The 21,160-nt window shown below is 38.6% G+C and overlaps 1 protein-coding gene across 5 annotated transcripts in view; it reads right to left on the bottom strand.

Moving 5' to 3' along the window:
* NCKAP5 (NCK associated protein 5) overlaps positions 1-21,160 on the bottom strand; it is a 432,579-nt gene that overhangs the window by 265,414 nt on the left and 146,005 nt on the right. For 2 of the 5 annotated variants that reach the window (XM_071746511.1, XM_071746513.1), the window contains exon 1: positions 2,350-2,593. The exons of 1 other annotated variant lie outside the window; for it this stretch is intronic. In XM_071746511.1, coding sequence (XP_071602612.1) covers positions 2,350-2,427 — 78 coding nt within the window. In that variant the 5' untranslated portion in view covers positions 2,428-2,593. Of the gene's footprint in view, positions 1-2,349; positions 2,596-21,160 lie in introns of those variants that run through there. 2 more of the 5 variants (XM_071746517.1, XM_071746515.1) reach the window with 2 other exon arrangements.

Genomic DNA, 21,160 nt, shown 5'->3' with positions numbered 1-21,160 from the left:
GGGAAATCCATAGTTGCATTTCCTTCTGCATCAGCACCAGAAAAGCAGGAACACAAGGTCATCCACAGTAGCAGAGAGAGGATATAACCCCTGGTCAGATGTTTGCCCCAGTTCAACCCACGTGTTTGCAGCAAACACTTTGAATGCCATAGCTATAGGAAGAATTTTACTGTATCTGAGATTGTTTTCCTTAAATCATATGAGAAATGAAATCTCAAAAAAATGTTTTAAGAGATCTCTTTCAAATTCTCAAAAATATTGTGACTTGAATTCATCAGTGTCTGCCTTTCCCCACGCCCATGTGTATTTTTCCATCTTTCTGGTTCAGCAATCTTTTATATTCCTAATCATTCTGGGAAGTAGAGTGTTTGAACCGTATCACAAAATTGTTTGTGGAAAAGATACCATTCCATTGTTTGCTATATATAATAGGGCCCATTACTTACCCTGGATTCATTCCTAGCCTCATTTTTCCTTTCTGAAAAACTATATTCAGTTTGGAAGCCTTTCCTTCTGCAGAATTCCCTCCTGGATTAACAAGGCTGATGTCACCCCTGTGCAATTCTGGGCTAAGCTGCAGTAACTCCCCTGATCTCAATAAAGCTACAGCAGCAGAAAACTCCAGTAAAGCTACAGTGAGTCACACCCAGGCAGCCCTAACATGTGGAAGGGTTCTGGTTGTGTTCAAAGTGTAACCAAAGAATGCTTTCCCTTTTTTACCAAGTGCTGGCTGCATTACACTGGGAAACATGGATTCAGTATGCCAAGGTACACATAGAAAACTCACACAAACCTAAAAATAGAAGAGTTGATTTTGGTGTTAGTGATCTGTACACGTCAGTGACCTGAAGGTATTTGAGATAGCAAAGCTTATCATGTTATAGGGCAGCAAAATTGATTCAATGTTCCTGAAGTCACAGTATAATAATCTTTAATCCAGGCTTTCTGCTCAGTTTGGTACCTTGACTATGGCACTATGGGAGAGGCTCCAAGTTTTTTATCAAGAACGTGCTTGTGATTTCAGCCTAAGAAGAAAACAGGAACTCAGTGTTGCACCCGGTGTTTGCAGAACGCCATGACATTGATTGTACATCATTGATTGTGCATATGTATATATATATGTTACACTTTCCTCCCTCCATAGCCCTCCTCTTTTCCCATAAACAATTCATACTGAGGAACTGCTAAGAAAAAAAAAGAGCTCAGGGAATTTCCCTGCTTTAGAAGCAGTAAACATCAAATCTAACGTGCCCAGCATAGTTCTATTTAAAGTACTGGTAAATGAGCCAAAAAACTACTGTCCATGAGCATTACATCACATGTTGCCATTTTTCTCTGAGGCTGTATAAAGCTGTAATATGTTCACTAATGAATTGCATGGTATGTTTAGGCCATATGGCTCTTTGAAGTTGTACAGTGCAATGCTCTAGTTATGGGGGTATATAACAATCTATATCTGACATATATATCATCATGTTTATGAAACTTCTCTCAAGGAGACTACATGCTAAAATAAACAGAATATTTTATTGCTCTCTCTCGTGTGTTTGCTACAATTTGGTTTATATATTCTTTGTTTATAAAATCATTTGTGCTAGTTACACAAAATACCAACATATTTTTTATTTTCCTCTATGTCCTAATTTCACTGCTGCTGCAGGAATAGGTAGACAGCAATTGGCTCCTGTTATTTTGTTTCATAAGTTCCAGCTGTTGACTAATTACCCCGCTGGAAAAGCAAACACGGCTGTTTCCCACATCTACACTACATTTTCTTACTTCAAATATGAAACTACAGGAATCCAAGGCAGTTAATATGTCAGGTTTTATTTACATAGCCCTTCAGTTATCATGTGGAGCAGCATCTCTGCCCAACCTTTTGAATTATACAAGGATTTTGTCGAAAGATAAAATTCTAGGGAATGGGTTAAAGTATGTAAATAAATTTAAACAAACACATAAACAAAAAGCAGAACACTTGGACTATCAGAGTGCATTATGGTAAATGAAGCCATAATCTCCTAATACCCCTGACAATGAAGTCCCTCCATTAGCTAATAGCTGGTTTTAAACACAGCCTCATAATAATTCCAGCAACTAAATAAACATTTTAAAATGAACACACACACGTGCATAATCATTATAATTTACAAGGCAGAAAACGTAGCACATTATGTTTCACTGCCTATTTTTCATTCATTAAATTTTGAGCAGTGAGAGCCAGCATGCAACTGTGCAACCCAGAATAAAAATATCCCCTTGAAGTTAAACCAGCTTTGAGTTATCCTCCTGACTCCCTCCAAAGCTGCTGTACCTACAGGAGCCGCCTTTCTGGGAGAGCAGACCTACCTTTAACAACTGAAAAAATGCTGAGCCCCTGGGGTCATTATCCTGGGCTGGATGGTTGGGGTTCCTGCAGCCATTCATCCTGGGTACAGAACTCCTGGATGTGCTCAATCAGAAAAGCAGGAGCAGCCTTTTCTCTGCAGCCTGAGCGCCACTGCTCTTCCGCTTCTTGTCAATATTTAACTAGTTTGTCAAGTTGGATTATATCGCCGGGCCTAAATCCCACTCCTTTAATTCCATCTAAGTGGGTGTGCCTCCAACAGCAGCCTCTTAGTCAAATACTGATAGCTTCTCAAAGTCATTTGTTTGGCCTGAAAGGTTTCTTGCTGAGCTCATGATCATTTGTAGGTGATATGGTCAACAAACCAATGTACCAGAGAAACCCCCATGGTAAAAACAGCCATGATGTCTGTGGTCCAAGGCAGGACTCATGGAAAACAGGGACTGAGATGGATTTTCAGCAGTTCTTGATGATTATTTGCCATAGAGTACAAACTATATAAAACCATTATTCACAGCAATAGGAGGAATTCCAATAAACACACACTTTTCAACAGATTACTATTAAACAATTTGTTTTTCTTTTTTTTTTTTTTTTTTTTTAAAGAGCCTGAAGGAAGTGCTTCTGCAGGGCTAATCCCAGCCTCAGACTTGGCCTGCAGCAGTTCTCTCCATGTAACAACTCCACCATGACCAGAGCTATTTTTGCTGACTGCAAACAAGCCATTTCTGTTTGACTTGCTGAAGATGCAACTGTACGCTGCTACGCACAGGCCCATCTGAATTCACTTTTTGTTTCACTTATTTACATTTATTTGCAGGCTAAGTGTGTCTCAGGCACAGGCAATTTGCCAATACCATCCTCAATGGAACAAAATTTTTGCAGTCTAAATTTAGAGACTCTAATAATATCAAGCAGCAAAAACAATGCAAAGCCCATATGCTATTTCAAGCTATGGCAGTTAACATTAAAAAGTCATTAGTTGTCAGACCACTGCAATATTTCATCTCAGGAGGTGGAATGTTTTTAAGAAATGTTACAATGTCTTAGTTATTTGTTGGGGATAAAATGCTGCCTTTTAACAACAAACTTGCTTATTCAAAAAAAAAAGGAACAAGAAGCAAAACTGCTATGGGATTCAGAATTAGAATACATCTCACAGAATTCCTTTTCCCTGTCTTCCTCTAAGAAACTTAACAAAGAAGGCATATTTGGAGCCAAAAGGTGGCTTACTTCCATCCCTCTCCATGTCCAAAAAAATCACAAGATGGTTCAGGATGGACATACAGGGTCTTGTCCAGCACAACATGCTTTCAGATCAGGAAAAACTGGTAGAAGCTCAGACCTGACAGAGAGATGGCCACTAACCTTCAGGTGACAGTCATTAGCCAGTGAAATAATCTGTGCAGCACAATAATAGTTCTTCTACTCTACTTCTAGTTCTTCAAAACACACAGGGATTCTAAACCTAGATACAATCTCTTGAATTCTTAATTCCCAACCCCCTTCCCTGGTGCTTTTCTGAAACCAGCAGCCTAGGTTTTCAGCCTGCACTGAAATAGATGTTGAGCCTCAAACAGTCAAAAGCAATTTTCTCATTCCAAATCCAAGGCATGCACAATTGATCTCTGAAACTAGTGGAACAAATGCTGCTCTCTTGCAGCAAGCTATTTTTGTCTTTGATAAATATTAACTGATGTGCAATAGTCATAGCAAAGGCAGCTGACCCATATTTCATAACTAGTGGAACTATGAAAAGGGAAAGTTTTCTTTGGCACTACCATTAGTAGCACTCAGCTGATGAGGATTGAGAGATGGACCCTGGTGTAAAACTTCCCAGATCCATGAGTGCATCACTTAACATGGCCTCTACAAGAAGAAATGCATTGGAGCTCACTTGACAGAAGGTTTTAATGTGGTTCTTTTCATTTTTTTATTTGGTAAAAAAAATTAAAGAGTGAAGACCTTTCAGTTTTGTCATATTAAATGTTCTTTCCTACTGAGACTATGCGGGCTCCTCAGTATCAGTTCATACAGCCATGGGGAGGGAGCAGATACTGGGACAGGGGGAGTTTTGTCACAAGGATATTTTGTGACAGGGCTCACCAAGCTGCTGGGATTACAAGACAACATATATTTTTCATGCAGTCATCATCATTGAATTGCTATGCAAAAAAACTCCATCATTAAATGCAGCTTTGGTGATAATTATTTAATTGCTGAAAGCTGGAGATCTGAACCAAAATGCTAGATATCAAGAAGTCTTTCAAAAAGGATGCATTCTTCAGCCTAGAATGTGTCTTATTATGAAGCTGAAACTGCTTATGTTTTCAGGGATGCACTGAAGTTTCTTTCTTCTTTTTTTTGCAAATAAATAATCAAATAAATTTATTTATTATTATTATTTATTTTTTATTTATTTTGCAAATATTTTAATAATTTAATAATATTAACAATAATTTATTGTTATTTATTTTGCAAATAAATAATTCAAAATTTGCAAGCAAAAAGGGTGCAGAAAATCAGAAAACAATATATTTCTGCCTAACATTTTAGGTAATATAAACCACCATAGACCCTAGAAGAAAACACTACAAATTTGGTACAGGAAAATCTTTTTTTTTTACTTAACGCATTTCTGACTACTTATTTATTATTTATTTAAGTATTGCATGAGCTTCTCCAGCCAAGCTGTTCAGGTTGCCAACATGAATAGCCTTCCACATCTGCTGCCAACTGATGTCTCCCCTGACAGTATTCAGAACTGAAGAACAAAAATTTCAACTAGAGCAGAATTGGCTTTTTAATAAATGGCTCTGTGGAGCAGCTCACCCTCATATAAAGCAGCTGTTTCAGTGGTCAGATGGCTTTTGGCAATTGTCTCCAAAACTTTCCTTTGCCACAGCATCCACGTCAAGGAGTTACCCTGTCCTTCCATTGCAATTCTCATTTTTGCATTCTTGAAAAATACTTTAAGTCAAATGGAGACCTCGAGGGCTATATTTATTTCACTTGACATTCTGTGCTGTTTGGGGACTGAGAGCAAATTCTGACCTTTAAATCTCACTCATGATTTTCCATCCTTTTCTTGAAACCCATCTATGCATGTTAATGGTTTCACAAGTGCATAGAGGCAACATTTTCCTGACAGACTCAGCAACAAAGGTAACTCACAGATTCACTTACACTTCTTAAACCTATCAGCTGAGGTCTTAATGTCTTACAGTGACTGCTGAGCTAATGCTAGCAAACTCCCATTGCCCCCAGTGGAAATTTGTCCAAGATGAAATAAAAAAAAAAACCTGGATCATGCTCTGTGTTTGAGAGAAAAATGAACTGTCTTGGTAGCTGCCACATTTTTGTGTCAGAAATTGTTGTGTAGGATTTTAAAAGGTGCTTACTTTTGGCCTCTGTTCCCAATGAAATCAGTCAGTGATTAAACTTCCACTGACCTCAGTGGGAACAGATTTAAACTCACATTAAATATTTTAAAATTCAAGTGTGCAGGTTTTAAGTACTGGACAACATACCTTTCCAAGCACTATTATAAACCTTTTTGTCCATCAAATTGCCAATGCATCTTTTGCAATAGATGTTAGAAGAGACTGAATAAGTGCAATTGATTTTCAGTGTCACTTAAATAAATTGCATATAGTGCCACAGGCTGAATAAGAAGAGACAATTTTTTATAAGCTTATAGTGTTTGACTCAAAATGTGCTCATTAAACTTTGAACAGTGTACATCATGCAGCATCCAACATAACTGCTGTTCTAACACTGCCATGTCTGTGCCATCACACAACAAACCAAACATGACTTTTTCATGACAAACAACAAAAAACGTTCATCAATTATTAAAGTGTTCTTTTCTGTACAATTGAAAAAAACTAATCAATGAAAACAAATTATGTCTTCCTACATCTCACTTATGCACACACTAATTCCTTATAGTGGGCCCAGCCACTCCAATGACTTGTTGTAGCATTACCTTTTATCTATAATTCACCTTTTTAGGTGTGGAGGAATTCAAGCCCCTCACTGCTGTCCTACATACAACTATGGCCTTGAGCTAGAAGGTAAATACCTCTTTTTCACAGAATGCAGTAGGCAGTTTAGGTTTTCCAGAAATAAAATTATTCTTTCTCCATATCCTCTACTTTGATCTTTTCAAAAACAATCTATTAGGTGAAAAATCTGTGAAATGTTAAGTATTTTTAATGTGGCAATGTTGATAAAACTGATGGCACCACAGTATGGAGAAGGTAACTTGGAGGAGGTTCCCTGATAAGAACACTCTGCCTGTGCAGCTTCCAGTGATCTGAAGGTCATTCTTCTGTAGGTGGACATTTGCTACATGGATGTCACTGAGCTTTTTCTTTTTAACCAGCAGAGAAAACAAGGAAAGTGCTTTCCTCCTCTGACAACTTCTTCATATAGTATCACCGTGTCCCTTCTAAAATTCTGCTGCTTTCTTCCCCACCTAAAAAGTGGATGCTTCTTTTATTCTTTGTTCTTCATTGCCATTCATTGAAAAAGGAACTCAACTCTCTCAAGGTGGAAAAGATCCTCCTTTGACCTCACTGTTCTCAGTTTTTCTGTATTGGTGGATGCCAAGGCAGAATGATGAGGAAATCCATTGTTTCCTCTCACCCCATCCCCACCCACATCTCCCTATTTCCCTGTAATGCCTGTAAAAGCTCCACAGTGCCTCACCCTCACGTCCTACACTTCCGTTATCTCATCCAAGAGATAGCACCTCAGCTATTACAGTGAGTATCAGCTCATTCTGAGGTTCTGTAGTGGATTTGAGGAAAGTGAGTCACCCCAGAGCTACAAAACCCATTTCCCATGGCATTCATCTATGGTAAGACTGGAAAACGTAACATCCACTTAATGGCCAGCCAAACTTGGCTTAAGGTGAGATTGAAATAGATCATGGGCCAGGGAAGGATGGCTGTGGGCCACAAATGCATGTAGCTGTGTGATTAATAACATGTTATATCCATAAAATTTACATCAAACGTTGGTCACCTGCAGGTAATTAAAAGTAGAAAGCCCCTTAGTTCCAGCCTTTTCTGAAAAGCCAATAATCACCAGTGGGAGGTACAGTGGGCTAAAAGGAAATCCACATAGATTTAAAAAGATTTCAAGAAGAATTGATATGCTTTATATTATGGTGAGCTTAATCTGTGCAAGAAAAGCAGTAATAAACTATAAATTACCAGGAACAAACACCACCACCAAAAAATCCTTGTTCATTTGAGTGACTATCATCAATCCCTTACCTAGCACTCAGAGAGAGTGCTGGCAGCACAAATATTTTTTAAAAGGCCAAACTTTCTAGAGTGCTCTGGATATTTTTCTAGCTTTTGTAAGCAGAATTCAAGAAATGTGAAGCTATTTATTGTCAAATGGCTGCTCGCTGTCTGTGAACAGGCATCTTTACAAGAGCTAGAGCAAATTTGAGTGGTGTTTCAAAGACTTTAACCCAGAGCTCCTCAAAGCCATGGAAGAAGCTCTGCATAGCCAAGTGCAGGTGTGCAGCACATCAGGTCACTGGGGTATGAAACAAGTTCTGAATAAACAGGATATGCTTAATTTGAGCACTATCTCCCATATGAATCAAACCATGTTTGCTGGCAGTACAAGTGTCAGTGCAGGAGGTTTTTGGGTTTTGGTTATTTTATTTTTTTTAGTTTTGTTCTGTTTTGATTTTTAATCTCAGCTGCTGAACTGAGGACAAATATGCTGGGTTTGGTTTCTCCAAATGGAGAGAAATACTTAAAATCCTTCATGAAAATGCCTCTGACCAAGGTGTGTCTTCTGTACCTACAATAAGATTGAAGATTATAAACGTCTATCTTGTAAGTTCATTTAAGAATTAGGTATTAGTGAAAGAAACTCAGGAAAGCTGAACATTTTGGGCACAGTTGCATGTCACTGTAGTAAAAGAAATGCTGATGTGCAGCTGAATATCAGGATGATAAATCAGGTTCTTTGGAAGGTGTTTCAGCTTGTGACTCTTTCAAACTTTATCAAGAGATAGATCTTCCTTAGGGATACCAAACTACAGGAAAAAAAAGCACTGCAAGTCCAAAACTGACAAGTGTCTATCACACCTGGCCCAGGATATGATGGCAGAATGTTTAAAAAAGTCCTAAGAGCAATGGGTCTCTGCACTGAAATTACAAAATTCAGTTTACAGTGCTTATATTTATATTTACAAACATATTATTTTTGCATTATCTTCCTTGGTTTCTTTGTAAAGTTAAGGAAAACAAAATCACTCTGGTCTCCATCTGGAAAGTTTTTCTGATGCTGATTTTGTTTATTTGTTTATTGCCAAGTAGAAGCCTTAAGGATGTTTAAAGTATCTGTTGTGACACACAGCACTTTCTTACTAGATCAAATCTGGGTCTCCATAGACACCAAGATAATAGCACAAAAGAGGAAATTTGAGATGAACTCACACTGGAATTAGGAAAAGAAAGGATTTAAAGCTGAAGGATTTGAGGGAAAACATCCATTATGATACACTTCACAGTCACCATTAGGCTGCTCTTGGGAGGCAGAGAATCAAGAAGCTGTAAAAAAGAGTTTAAATGGGCTTCCCAGGACTTGAGAAACCAGTGGACCTCCATTAGACAGACTTTTGGCAGGTCTCTAAGTTAGGATATTCTATATATAAAAATAAATACAGCCCTAGCTGACAGCCTATGGTTTCTACCACAGTGTAGATCAAGACAAGCCAGAACTCTTTTAGGACTTTGAAACCAAACTATTTTCTAAAACCAGAGTAAGCCCAAAGTACAGACAGAGCATTATTCATAGCTTGGAGTTTGTTAGTGGCAGCTGCCTTCTTTCTGACAGCCCCTTCTCCCAGGACTGGGCAGGAGGTGTGGGCTGCTCTGTTTGCTTTCCTGGGGAGATGTGTGGGTACCTGGGTCTCCTGGAACACAGCAAATGTGAAACTATCCATGCACAACCCAAGCTAACAAAGCAAATGCAACAAATATCAAAGATGTGGTTTTATTCTCCCGCTTTGTAAATGTTGTGTCGTTTTTTATCATGGTAATGTTAATTATAGCCTTTCCTCATTCTGACCCTGTACATATAGGGTAAAAAACTGATAAATTCATTCAGTTTTGCTAAATCTGAAGCCTGTTTTCTCAGTTACTTCAGCTTCTATCATTCTCTTCCCCTTGAGGAAGGCTCTACTCTGATTTTCCTGCAAATCTCTGGAGAATCTGTGCAGGAGGACAGCTTCCACCCCGTGAAGAAACTGGTGTTGGAATATTGCTCTGTACAGGCAAAGAAAAAGCTGATTTGAAAGTGATTAAAGACTAAGAGCTGGAGAAGCTTTGAGGATGGAATATATTGTTTTACACACAAAAAAAGTTCCTTGTTCAGGCTCTCTTGCTTTACCAGATTACAAAGGGTTTTACCAATGGGAAACAAACGCAGAAAGGGCAGATTGAGCTCAGGGCAGTGGCTTTAAATGAGGCTGGATTCTCTTAATCTCTTGTTTCTAAAAGAAAATCCATCAGTAGAAAGATAAATCCATGGCAATGAAAATAAATGCATTACAACAGTATCATAGAGTATATGTTTATTTTTGGATGCCCTTAGCTAGCTAAATATTAACTGGCTGAATATAATAAACATTTGTTTTCTTCTTGGCCATTCATGTATGGATCTGCATCCTTTGCTTTCTACATTCCAGCCTCAGAAACACTGATTTCTCCACTTCATTGTATTTTTTTTAAAGTTAAACAGCAGAATGAAGCCAGATAAGGCAAAACTGCATAACCAGAGGTTCAGTTAACTGGCTGCCCCCTGGACTCTTGAGTCTCACAAATCTCAGCTCCAGCAGCATCCTTTGAGTTCAGGAGGAACATTTTAGTTCATTCACAAGTTGTCAGGATGGTAACACAGGGTTCAAATAGAGAGATTTGTTTGTAAGTAAATTCTTCTCCCACTACTACAGCTGTGTCAAAGCTTATGCCAACTGGCACTTGAAGCTGTTTTCCTGCCAAAATTTGCTGTCTCCAGAGCAAATGGGAATGAGCCAACATCCTGTGGATCTCAACTGTAAGCAGCCACCTAAGACAGAATATAAAATGAGCTCGCAGGAGAGACAGACAATCTCCATAGGAACATTAACTCTGAGACACAGACTGAGAAAGAGCAGGAGATTATGGATATTGGATAAACAGAGTTCATTTTTGTCTCCTGACTAATATTTAGGATCAGATTATCCACCAGGATAAACTAGACCATCTTTAGCCCTGTGTTTGCAAAAATCCTGACATCATTGTATAAACCATATTATATGAGATGAGAAATCTGGGGTCTGTTTTCTTTGCCATATAGTTTAAGGGCCTCTTGGCTATTGTTTTCAAGACTCTTCCTAACATCAGACACCTCATCGTCCTACAAACTGAGACTGCATGTAGTTCCCCAAGCCTGAGTTTTAAGAAACTGAAGAGAAAATTGGAACCAAATATCACAAGCCAAGTAACAAAACCATGAGAGCAAGTGCCTGCAAAACCTCTCCCACTCCCATCAGTGGAAGTTTGGGATTTTCTCCCAGCTGAGGACCCAGCCCTCAGTCTAAATATTGACCCAGTGTTTGGTCTTGTGGACTAAACAAGAAGTTTCATGAGACATTTCCCTACCCAGTTGAGTTTGGAGAGCCTGAAAGCCTCCGCTTCAGCCTTTATGTGATCAAAATTGAGAACTCTATTTGGGTTTGCTCCTGAAAACAGCCAAAAGACTTTTCAGCTACTTTAAGGCTTGTTCCTTTCTATATGCTTGCTGCAGCACCTACAAGCTAATAATTATTTTCCACAAATACAAGAAAAAAAAAATTCCAGAACATGTAGTCACATTTAAAGTTGGACACAATATTTAAGAATTATTTTTTCCCTCAAAAATAAGTGATTCATCTGATTCAGGAAAAAAAATAATTTGTCTTTATTGCAATGCCTGAACTGAAAACTATCATGTGCCCTACTGACAGCTTTATGTTTTATATGGCCAATATGCATGTTTTATAGAAACCTAGGCAAAAAAAGACAAATTAAGGCATTTGAACATTTATCATATTCTTTCAAAAATATGACAATATTTGCAAGAGTTATATTTTTAAAACACTAAAAGTTAATTAAAAAGGAGTTTTCTTGTAAAAATGTAAAAAATTTTTCTTGTAACCAAGTAGAAGGCATCAAATATTATCTGCTGCATTAGATACATAAGATCAATCTTACCCCTGGATGATGAGCACCACAGAGTGCATATCTTTGCTTTAGAATTTCATTTCTCCAATTCATTTTCATCTCTACAACTACTAGAAATCTGATTTTTTTGACACTGTTCTTCGAGCCTATCTTGCACTCTCAGCATACAGACTGCACTACAAATTTTGGAAAAAGAATTAACCCTTATCCTGAGCAATTACCTGTTTTTCTCTGCAATTCATTTGCTCTCAATTTCTATAAATTGCTTTCTAGATTGGACTCTGCTCTTTTCACAGGCTCTGTCAGTCATCCTGCTACATACACTGACACAGACCTCATCATCGCACCATCCTCTGTTCTCATCACATTTTGGCAACTGCCATAATCAAGGTAAAAGGTCTTAGTTAATTATTTTCTTCCTTAAAGGGTTATTGGAAGATTATGGAAAGAAGACAGGTACATTATTGTTAGCTATAATACCACTGCCTCATTCAAAGGCCATCAAAAACTCTCTCAGTTCAAAGTTCCCTACTGAGAACTTACACTCTGCCATATCCTAACAAGTATAGACTGGAATCACGAGTCCTCGGGGCTTGGAAAAAGAAAAAAACCTCTTTTTATCTGTAACCTTTTATTGTTGCTATTTTCCTTGACTGCTTAACTCCAGGCTTAAGAGCTCTCATGCATCAGACTCCAACCTCCGTTTACAAAGGGGTTACCCCACCAAAGGGACAAAAGCTACATCACCCCCAGCCTTGAGAACAGCCATACACACTGGGAAATTTTTCCCAACAGGAAATATAAATGCTTTTTGCTACTCTTCTTTTCAATTTGCCACATCTGCCTAAGATGGGATCCATTCCCTTCACCTAGCAATGACAACAAAGAAAGCAAGTGCACGTTTGTCACCCATTCACTGCCCTGCTCCCTGACACTGTGTAATGGACATGGCCAGGGGGGACAACTCTGGTGAGTGCCATCTGTGCTGAGGGAAATGGATGGGGCAAAAGGCAGCTCATGAAGAGGAGAAGGCAATCGTATCTGTTTTGAAAAGCTATCAAGGGTTTCAATAAAGGGCCATAGATGCATTGCCTTTGATTAGCTCATAAACCCTCATATAACCATTCTGGGGAAATAAAGCTCTACTTAACAGTTTCTGCTCTTCCTCGTGGAGACAGGTGGAATTTACCTCTCTCTTCAGTGAAAAAAAACCCATCATTTATATCACAAGAAATAGCAGGATAAAGAAAGCTGCCGTACGTAGTGCAGATAATTCCCCCAGTTTCTATTTGGAAGCTTTTTCATTATCAGAACTTTCCTAGAGGTTTGTAAATCAAGACAGAATCTGCTTAAATAATTGAGGAATATATGATACTACTCATTATTTTCCAAGATTCCTACCCAAGCCCATTCCTACCCACAAGTCCTGTAAAGCAGGCAATCCCATCACCATAGCCCCACACTTGTGAGAATGACTAGTTCAGTTTCATGAGTGTCTGATGATCCCCAGTGTGTAAGTAAGAGACACCATTTCTGCATTTTCTATTAAAGGATACAAAACAGCAATAAAACCTGTTAAAAAAACCAAACAGTGGCAACAAGTCCCACATCCCAAGAAAAGGCTGAAGTCTTAGGAAAAGGGATCAGATTAGCACACCCTTAAAACAAGCAGAAGAAACCTGCAGCCTGCACCTGATCTCCTGCCTTCCCACAGCATCTTTAGTCCCACGAGTCCATGCCAACCAGTGGGGGGCCCAGGAGCATCTTTACAGATCCATCCCCACCTTTTCCTCTCCATCCCAAATCCACACAGGTGCTATTCATACACTCATGAACCAATGTGAATGAATAATGTCATTCCAGAGGAAGTTTGGGCAGAGGAGGCCCCTGGGCCCCGTTCACTTAGGGTGAAAAAAAACCCCAAGAGGACGGACTTCTGCAACACAGGTATTTACACAGGGAGATCCTAGATCCCATGGGTTTAGCTGATCAGTCAATGGCAAGGCCAGAACAAAAACACCAACACTTGGGAAGAGTTTAATTTCATTGTCTGGAGGCTTCTCCATTTACTTTAACCAGTCCTGCCCTGCCCTCCCCTCATTTAGGCAGCTTTTCTTACCAAAGGCTCTGACACTCCAGCATCCATGAGAGATACAATTTGCAGATGCAGCAATGTGAGGAAGGTTTGGCACTGGCCTGAGTGTAATTAGGTTCTGGTCACTGGTCTGTGGACAAACACCAGCTTCCAGTCCACTGATTAATTCATCTCAAGCAAGCACAGAGATATCCAAACTGGACTCCCTTCACAGTGGAGAAGAGCGATACTTGGAGGTTAGGAAATTATGTTTTATGATTTTTAGAAAATCCTGTGGTATAATATTGGATGCCACAAATAGCCAGAATGTGTATCCCAAACCCAGGGGCCACAGAAAATCTCAGTGCTCTTTTCTGCATGATATCAACATGTGTATAGAGAATAACTCACCCTATTTTTAGGTTGGTCAGATATTCATCTCTCACTTCCCTCTATCCCTATCTCTGCTGGCTCCACTTCCTCAATTTTCCTAATTAGTGCACTAAGCTATACAAATGTATATATAAATATAGATTAAAGACCTTGTGTTCCTGAGGTTTAAGAGTACCCCTAAAAAGTAAATGGTTATTGTGTCTAATACAGAGCACTACTCTTCGCATTTCCTTCCTTGCCTCCATTTTTTTTTGAGTACAGAATAAACAATGATTTTACCATTATAAATAATTCAAGTTCGTTCCCCAAGATATCAGTAATGTCAATTAGACATGTTTCTTCCCATCAGTGGGAATTTCCTGTTTCCTACCACACTTTGGGAAAAGAACTCTTAGCCCTGATGCATGAGGAATTTAAAAGATGCTTTTTGTTTCCCGTTCACAGCATTCAGAGTTCACCTTGTACACTTTGAGCCCAGATTCACAGACTGATGCTTCCTGAGGTTGGTATTCTCATTTCAAAGTGCCATCCTGCAATTCAGGCAGGGCAGGGCTGGACAACTTACCATACTTGATATGAAAGAACCATAATGCAAGTTTATTGGGCCCATAAATGCCATATGTCCTGACTGAGCCCTGAAAAATCTATATTACATATTAAATACAACCCTGAGCCATTTTCAGTAGTATTTGCTCCATCTTAAAAGGTCATTAGAAGGTGAGCAATGGTTGAGGGAAAACTTTATGCAAGGACTAAGAATAACACAGCACAGATGTAACATTTCTGGTGGATGATCCACCAGGCTTTACAAATCTTAATTAAGCCTCACATTTTCCATATGAGGTAGGTAAACACTGTCACTCCCTTGCTCTCAGACGTGTAAAACAAGGCCAAGAGTAAAATTAAAAAAAACCCAAAACCTTAGCAGCCAGCTCACATTCTCACAACCTGAATTAATTCAGTCATGATGGGATCCTGCACTCTACTCATGCAGGGTCAGGTCCTGATTCCCTTGCCAATGACAGCAGATGCCTGGCTGTATTCAACTTCCAGTTTTTCATAACTATAAATAAATCGCTACATCTCATTTTTCCAGAGTCCAGCCATCTCTAATTTCTGATGCAACTTCTTTCCTTCTTCTCTACTCTACTGCTTTCATGCTTAACCCCTCAGTTTTTTCTTTGCAGAATGGTATCATGAGAAACCTCTGTAGAGAGGGAAGCTGTGAACCGAATGATGAACATGTTCAGCCAAGAGTCCACAGCTGTGAGAAATTCAATGTTAACAAAAACCAGCAGGAAAGTGTTTAAAATCACCCTTTTGTTCTCAGACCTGAATACCAGCAGGGTGTAAGTGGTTCATGGCCATTGTACCTCTCCTCTTCACCATGGGATGAATTTCACTTAAACACCACAGTTGTATCTCACAGCTTTGGTCGCCATCCCTACCCATTTTCAGTTCTGAGCTATATCAGTCAGAAACTATATCTAATAATAAATAATAAAGCACAGTTATGCTAACTTTCAAAGACAGCTGTGTACATGTAAATCCTGAGTGCTGCACCAGGCTTGTGGAATCAGAAATGCCAGAAGACTCAAGATTAATATAGAATAGAAAGAAGAAGCAAGTTCATATACTGGTAATCCAAATTTTCTACACTGCTGGGCTACACATATTACACAAAATGGATAACCAAGATTTCTCTTTCTGTAGCTGGCCAAGGATGTGTGAAACTCTGCCCTCAAGAGAACTATTGGAATGAATTAATTAGCAAGTTGCTTAGGACATAAATTAAGACTAAGTGGTGCAGGTTCATAATCAGAATTGTTCTAAGGGTTAATTGCATATCCAATTATTTAATCTGAGGTTATATTTACCTAAGTTATTGAGAAAAAAATATTTAGTATTTTTAACTCTTAGAATCAGCGGTACAGCAGGAGAGAACTCCACTCTGTTCTCCTTGAAACACTAATAAAATAATTATCAGAATTTTTTTACCTGTAACATTTGTCCCTGATGCAAACACACATATATTTGTCGACTCTGCTCTTTCTAGTCAAAAGAATTAAAACAATAATGAAGAACGGTGATGAAATAGAATAGAATCCTTCACCTGAGTATCAGGTCATGAGGAGCTCTAAAAGTACCACTGCCTATTTTCACAACCAGATGCATTGAAATTACCAGTATTTGTTTCATTTTTAAAAATATTGTATTAATAACTGCATTGCAGCATGGAGTGCACTTTTGATTCTACACTAACTCAGTCTGCAGGGCTGTGGGCAGAGGAGGGCAAAGTCACCTCTTGACCTGTGTGTGCAAGTCCTGCATCATTAATGAGATGAAAAAGGAAGTAGCACATTTAGGCAGACAATCCAGCAAATCTCTTGATCTGGAACCATGGAGTTAATTCCACTGTACCAATATCTCCACTGCAAATACCCTTGCCAAAACCAACAACAGTTTGGTTTAAAACTTGTAACCTGCAATGTATTATGTGCCAGTGTTCTTGAAATGCTTCCTGTTTTCATGAATACAAACTGCTATTCAAGTGCTATCAGGTAACCAGGACAAGACTATATTTAAAAATAAAACAAAACAAAAAACCAAAAAAGGCGTAAAATGAAGCATACCAGATGGATTGTGGCTTAAGAACATAAACAAATATAGCCAAGCATTTGCTCCTGAAGTATCATTTCTATAATCTGAGTGAACAACCTAGACAGAGATGGCTTGTATGTGGTGGTAAATGTGCTCCTATTTTAGAGCTCACAGGCTCTTTTAAGACTGGCAGCATAGGAAATCCTGAGCTATACCATGCCAAACCACATTCAGTTTATTCAGATATAACATGTTCTGGGATCTGAAGAGGTGTGTTCCATCTTTCAGTACAATGTTGACTAAGCCTAACGTGCCTTTTCAGTTGATTATTCACTGAATATCATATTTTAGTCAAATTCTTGTTCTGGTGTGACAATGCACTGTAGCTGCCTACCACTGTCAGCATCTCATTTCTTTGGACAGTGAGTTCAGGGTTTATTTCAACATCCTGAGAAAAAAAAAAAAAAAAAAAAAAAAAAAAGAAAAAAAAAAAAAGAAAAAAAAAAAAAAGCATAATACCTAAAATCCTGGGGACATCCCATGCTTGGGACCCAAGTGTGGTTTGGACAAAAACAATGAACAGAGAAGATGCCACCAGAATTAATAATTTGAACAAGCAATAAGTGATTCTTGAACAGATCTCTCCCTCCCTTTGTGCTCAAGCTTCCCCACTGTGTACAAAATACTTAATTAGCCAGAAAGATTTTCTTGTTCAGTAGTGGAAGATTTAGATTCCTATTCCTGTACGAGTGGACAGCCAATTATTTATACAAAGCAGAGGAGAGTCAACAGAAAGGACTGAGAATGCCCCGTGCAAGATAGTGACCCATTGCTCAGAGGCTGCGGTGCTTTCAAGGCAGAGGAGAGAACTGAACCTTAAAAAAGGAGGACAAAATCATCTCCTCCTCCCTGGATAATAGAGCTCTTTTGCTGTTTTGCCTTTTTTTTTTTTTTTTTTTTTCTGAAATGATAAGGAAAATTTGACCCAAATTCACAACCAGTTTCCAGGCAACTGAACTTTGCCAGAACTTGTAATGAAGCTCAAAAATGCTATTTGCCATCCTGCTGTAAAAAATTAATGGACTGCAGTCCTACCACAAGGTAACCTAAGGACACCAACTACTTCTGAAAGGCAGGAATGAGAATTTTCTGCCACTGAGGAAACACTACATTGTTATCACCAGAATGTATTTTCATCTCCAAAGGATAATGATCCAGACCTTGAAAGTGATGGGAATCCTTTCCTGCAGCATCAAGAATCTTGTTTCCATTCCTGCTGTATGAAATTACTATTAACTCCTTGTGCTGCCTGATGATCTAGAAGACTCACTTATTATCCAGAACACTCATTGTTTGATGCTGTGTAAACTGGATTTTGGGCAAGAGAAGCAAGGATTTCAGAAGAGGAACCACCCTGATTCAATACACTGATGTAGTGTATTTAAAGCTGTACAGATGTGCTTTAAAGGCTTTTGAAAGAGAGCAGTGAATAGTATTTTTTGGCTACTGATGGAGCCTCCTCCTTTCAGAAGCAGGAGGAAGACCTGGTAAGCTGCAGGAATACCTTTTAATACCTCTCCAATGGGGAGCTGATCTTTGCATGCTTTATGCTGATGCTGGGTCAGGGAGCCAGGTCAGCTCTTCACAAGGGGCTTCAAGATTAAATTTCCTTCAGTGAATTTAGGGAAAGGCAAGGACCACAAAAAGAGAGCTGATATGACCAAGTAAGCAGTTTGGGAAATGAGTCTCTCCCTCTTAAAGACTTAAGGTTTTTTGCTTCTAACCTGGCTAACAGATTTTATGGTTCTATGGCAACATATTACTGAAGAAAAATGAAATTGACCTCTTCTGGCCTCTGACCAGCTTAAAGAAAACTGTGTTCCAGTCAAGTTGACACATTTCACTCTCTCCTGTTGGGTAACCATCAGGACATATGGTGACAGTCTGCTACAATGGCACAACCTCCTGTGGTGACAAAGATCCTCAGGACTTCCAGTGAGAGTGCTCCTGTTGGAAGGGAGGAGCTCAGCTTGCTGACAATTTAATGCTGAGATGGTTTTCTGGAGACAAGCCATGAAGTCTTAGCACAGGGTTAAATGTCACAGCAGAAAGCAGAAGTCTGAAAACTTTTAATATCTTAAAAGTCAACCAATTTATTTAGCAACAGCCTCCTCTCCATTTCTAGTTCTGGATGAAATCATCTTAATTAGTCCTTGAGCTAAATGATATGCCAAAAACTACCAGATGCCTTTTCCCTGTCCTTCCTAGATATATGTGTATGAAGACAGCAATACTCAAGGGGATAACTGTATCCCAGCTCTTTGAACATTCACAGGAGAAATCCCCTGTTTGAGCTTGTGCTTCCTTCTTGCACTGAGAAACCCAGCAGTGTGGCTCATTGTGGAAGTGGATAGGAGCATAAATAATCTGTACAATTTATTTTGTTTGCCTCATTCTGGTTTTAATAACTGCTCATAATCCAGTCCCTAAATTATACTCTTTGTCTTGAAGAATGGACACATTTAGAGAGACAAACTAATCAATATTCACCTGCTGTGCAACTGTTCACACTGACAAGGTATTTTAATCACCCAGGTAACCCATCATACTATTTCAGTCATAAATCAAAACCTGAAGAAATCTATATGGTGATCTAAATCAGGCAAGAGAATGATACTTTCTCTCTAAATTCGGCCAATAAATACAAAATATATTTTTTAATAAAATATAACACACAAAAAATAGACTCATACACCATTTTGGATAAAAACACTTCAGAAAAAAAAAACCCTCTGTCTTTTACTATGTGGTTTGAATGATCATATTCCACACTAATATAATTTCACACTCATTTTGATGTTGGTTATTCTACTGACACTGATAAAGTGCATCACTGGTAAGATTACTATCATCTAACACTATGTCAGTTCTGTATTCTTATTGCCCCCTGCCATTCAGCATGGAGGACACAGGAGAGGAGATCTTTCTCCAGTGAAATGCCTGGCTATCTATTTTCTCTGCAGTCAGTATTTTCTTTATGGCCTCTCAGATAAAGATGTGGGAAACAGTTTGTGCTCAGATTTGCAAGGCAAAACAAAACACAGTGTGACTACTGCCAAGCATTACATTCTTCCTTGTGTCACAGTGAGTGAATTTAATTATGGTTCATTAACCCCAGATCCAGTTTCTCCTTCATGTACCCAGCAGTGTGGTATCAAGTCACCTCTTGTAACTTCAGCATAATGTTCTTAAATCAATGTCAACTTTTTTTATATCAACATTTCCTATACTCCTTACATTCTTCATTACACTAATAAATGAAAACCTGCCACATGAGAGTTAAGAATTTCAGGAGCTACTTTTCAACAGAAATGAACTCTTGGGATTATCAAACCTCGTTCCCTGAGGACAGAGACAGTATGATTAAGTGCTTCAAAAAGTTCCTTTTAGATATCTTTTGCAGAAAATATCCCTGCTGTGTCTGCCCTCTGGTTATTAGTTTCACCTGTAAACAGTTCACTGCCACTGCTGACTCTGCTAAACATCTTCTTTGTACTTCAATCTGCATTTTATGTGAACTCTGGAGCTATTAGCCACTAATATCAACAGCACTGCACAGTCTAGGAACATTTATTGCTCCCCTGCTTAGTTTAATGTTTCTGCCTTAGAACCGTAATATTATTAATAGTCACAAAGTACAATAAAAGAAAATTAAGTGTTTATTTTGTTTAGACTTTCGCCACTTTACCTGCAGCCTTTTTCCATTACATTTGCACATAAATGAGCATAGACTACATTTTTTAGATGCAAATCAGGGTTTAACTCCCCTAATCATATTGTTCTATTTTCAATCATCCTCTAGGCTGCTTTATTTGTTATTGCAAATGCAAGTATATAATGGTAAATTTATACACATATATATATTATATAAATGCATAGCATGCATTTGGTAGCTACTCACTTTGCTAATAGACTTCATTTGTATATTTTTCCTTCTTTCAAAAGAAATTTTTTGCAAAAAAGTTGGTATTAAGTAGAAATGTGACTGTGGAACACGTGCACAACACACGCATGCCAAAATAACTTGTTCACTGCTTGTGATGCTGCTTGATTTTTTTTCCCCTCGATTTCCTAGATATAAAACCAAAATTCAGTTTTTAATGCCTATTAAGGTAGGCTTTCATTCAGACATATTTCAAACTGATGTGAATGAGATCTGGAGACAGTCGCCTTCAAACAGACAAAGAAAGTCTGAAGTGTCCACTTTCTCATGAAACATTGGCCCCCACAGAAAATGTGCTGATAAAAAGGGAGCCAAGTCATATTTGGCCACAAGAATATAAACTCAAGTGCTTCCCATGGACATGCACAATTATGTGTAAGAATAGCATTAACCACATTCTTCCCAAAGACCAGCTCAAGTACATATTCCTACTAAAGGAACGAGGCAGTGGATAAAATTACAGATTACATGGTTAATGAGTATGTAAAACTGCAGCTGCAAAA

This window comes from Heliangelus exortis, chromosome 6, assembly GCF_036169615.1.
Source record: "Heliangelus exortis chromosome 6, bHelExo1.hap1, whole genome shotgun sequence".
In the NCBI taxonomy this organism is placed as follows: Eukaryota; Metazoa; Chordata; class Aves; order Apodiformes; family Trochilidae; genus Heliangelus; species Heliangelus exortis.
This window is presented reverse-complemented; position numbering and strand designations above follow the sequence as displayed.